At 38.3% G+C, this 3,194-nt stretch overlaps 1 protein-coding gene across 1 annotated transcript; it reads right to left on the reverse strand.

The window, feature by feature from the left end:
- Nucleotides 1-1,269: 1,269 nt before the first annotated feature.
- LOC146914163 (heat shock cognate 70 kDa protein-like) lies at nucleotides 1,270-3,194 on the reverse strand. Its single transcript, XM_085721011.1, has 2 exons — nucleotides 2,972-3,194; nucleotides 1,270-2,873 (listed from the first exon to the last, which is right to left on the reverse strand). The coding sequence occupies exons 1-2, from the start codon at nucleotides 3,192-3,194 to the stop codon at nucleotides 1,270-1,272; spliced, it is 1,827 nt and encodes a 608-aa protein (XP_085577137.1).

Below are 3,194 nucleotides of genomic sequence, written 5' to 3' on the forward strand. Positions count from 1 at the left end.
CATTTCATGCAGGTTTGTAGGTAAGGCAAAGAAAAAAATCAGATCATAGCATTACGTAAAGGAGAAAATTGTATGGTCTGAATTTGGAGGACTTTTTCTTGGAAGTATCGTCAAATTTTCTTTGTTGTAACATTGACAGTATACCATTTCGGTTCCTTGGTGTTTTAGTAGGTGCAATAAATGAGGAAGAGACTATCTAATTGGAATGGCCGTCACTTATCAATTGGAGGCAGATTGGTTCTGTTAAACTCAGTGTTGAGTAGCATACCATTATATTGCTTTTCTTTTTATAAGGCACCTAGGAAAGTGATCGAAGAATTGACGCAAATTCAAAGAAGGTTCTTGTGGGAAGGAGGCTTGGAAGGTATAAAGGATTAACTGGGTGATCTGGGACAAAGTGTGTTTACCGAAAGAAGAAGTGGTCTTGGAGTAAAAGATTTACATTTGTTTAATTTATCTCTCTTAAGTAAGTGGGTGTGGAGGTGTCTGTTTGATGATAATGTAATTTGGTTGAAACTAATCAAGTTCAAGTACGGATCAATATCGGATAAATTGCTTAATACCAAAGGTGAAAGTGGCAGCAGGATAGACTCAATTTGGTGGCGTGATTTATGTTCAGTTGGAAAGGAAAAGTGAGTTGAATCAAACTGGCTAACAACTTCAATCAGTAGGAGAATAGGAAACGGAGAAAACACATCATTTTGGAAGGAAGTATGGCTAGGTGAGCACAGTCTCTGTCATGAGTTTCTGGAACTATATGCGTTAGCTACTGATAAGAATATAGCAGTAGCTAAAAGAAGAAATCGGGAAGAAAGCGCGGAAGATTGGAGATTGAGCCAGCAGCGTGTTCTGACTCAGGCAGAGAACAGATTTGTAGCAGAGTTGTCGACGAAACTGTCATGCGTGCACTTGCGGACTGATGTAGCAGATGCGTTCTGTTGGAAACAGGAGGCAGGTTTCAGATTCAATGTTAATTTTCTTTGTAACTTCGTTCGCAACTTTGGAGCAGCTTTGCACATCTTGTGCTAGTTTTCTCATCATTAATAGATTTTGCTTTTAAAAAAAAAAATCGGTTTTGTTTGTAAAGTAATCTAAGAAACTTGTAAGCTAATCAAATCATATAAAATATAAACTAACCGTAAAGAATTCGGGTTAACTATAAACTTTATCAAAAACTACTTAACTATTAGATTAGATAATGCTTACAAAACATCAAGACAATACTTGAAATCTTTATCAAGACAGTACTTAACTAATATATAATGTGACTCATCCTACTCTCAAGCCAAGCCCCTTTAGATGATCCTCCAGCACATCTATTTTATTCTCATCAAGCAAATTGGTAGCCACCACAATTGCAGATTCGATCTTCTCAATTTCTTCTGAGGAGAGCTTTACATTAATATCCTCCTTCTTTAAAGCATTTCTCATTTTGTAAATGTAGTTATCCAATGCATTCACTGCTTTGGCCTTCCTTAAAAATTTCTTGTCTTCAATACGGTAATTCTCAGCTTCTTGAATCAATTTTTTAATTTCTTCAGATGACATCCTTTCTTTGTAATTGGTTATTGTAATCTCATTCATTTTGCCGGTGGATCTTTCCTTAGCAGAAACTGTCAAAATACCATTTTCATCAATAGCAAAACAGACATCGTAAGGGTGGCCACGGGGAGCAGAGGTATGACCAGAAAGATAAAAGGAACCAAGCAAATTGTTCTCGCTGGCTTTTGTTCTCTCACCCTCGTAAACCTTAATCAATGAACTGGGTTGGTTATCTACAACTGTCATATATGCTTTATTCTTCTTGACAGGAATGCAAGTGTTCCTAGGAATCACCACATCCATGATATCTCCTTTTACCGACCTACCAAGAGACAAAGGAGTAACATCCTGCAGAACCAACTTCGGAACATTCTTAACGTCTTCACTCAACAAAGCTGCCTGAACAGCTGCCCCAAAAGCTACAGCCTCGTCAGGGTTAATGCTCTTGCACAACTCCTTCCCTTTGAAAAAGTCCTGTAACAGCTGCTGCACTTTGGGAATTCTAGAAGACCCACCAACAAGGACGACATCATCTACACGGCTCTTGTCCATCTTAGCATCAGCAAGACAACTCTCAACAATCTTCATACATTCATCGAATAAATCCATATTCATTTCCTCAAACTTTGCCCTATTGATCGATGAAGAAAAATCAATGCCTTCAAATAAAGAATCTATCTCAATAGTTGTGATAACAAGGAAAGAAAGTGATCTTTTTGCCCTCTCACAAGCGCTTCTCAACCTCCTCAAGGCTTTCGGATTCCCACTAATGTCCACTTTGTTCTTTATCTTGAATTCTTGTACAAAGTAGTTCATCATTCTATTATCAAAATCCTCTCCACCAAGGTGAGTGTTTCCAGCAGTGGCCTTAACTTGGAAGACGTTGTCCTTCATCGTTAGTATAGACACGTCAAAAGTTCCACCACCAAGATCAAAGACAAAAATATTTCTCTCTCCAACACAACATGATCTCTTGTCAAGGCCATATGCAACAGCTGCGGCAGTAGGTTCATTCAATACCCTAATAACATTGAGGCCAGCAATAGCACCGGCATCTATAGTGGCTTTTCGTTGAGAATCACTAAAATAAGCTGGCACCGTAACAACTGCATTTTTAACAGGTGCTTCTAAATATGCCTCAGCAATTTCCCGCATCTTTGTAAGTACCATAGAAGACACTTCTTCTGCATAGAGATGCTTCTCCTGATCCTTGTACTTGACCGTAATCACGGGTTTCTCATTGTCACCGGCACTGACTTTGAATGGCCATAACAGTATATCATCTTGAACAACAGGATCACTAAACTTCCTACCAATTAACCTTTTAGCATCTGAAAAAATAACATAAGTAATTCTCATCACTTTTTCGAGCATTAACAACAAAATATACTTAGAAAAACAAAATAAAAAAAAACAAACAAGAAATTACCAAAGACGGTGTTTTGAGGGTTGGCAGCAGCTTGGTTCTTAGCAGCATCACCAATCAACCTTTGATCATCTTTAGTAAAAGCAACACAAGAAGGTGTTGTTTTGTTGCCTTGATCATTGTGAATGATTTCAACTCGAGAGTGTTGTTCCTGCCATACTGCAACACATGAATACGTTGTTCCGAGGTCTATTCCCACGGCAAGTCCTTCATATTTTCTCGCCAT

This window comes from Medicago sativa, chromosome 6, assembly GCF_051527215.1.
Source record: "Medicago sativa cultivar Bolivia chromosome 6, Bolivia_mono, whole genome shotgun sequence".
NCBI classification, from domain to species: Eukaryota; Viridiplantae; Streptophyta; class Magnoliopsida; order Fabales; family Fabaceae; genus Medicago; species Medicago sativa.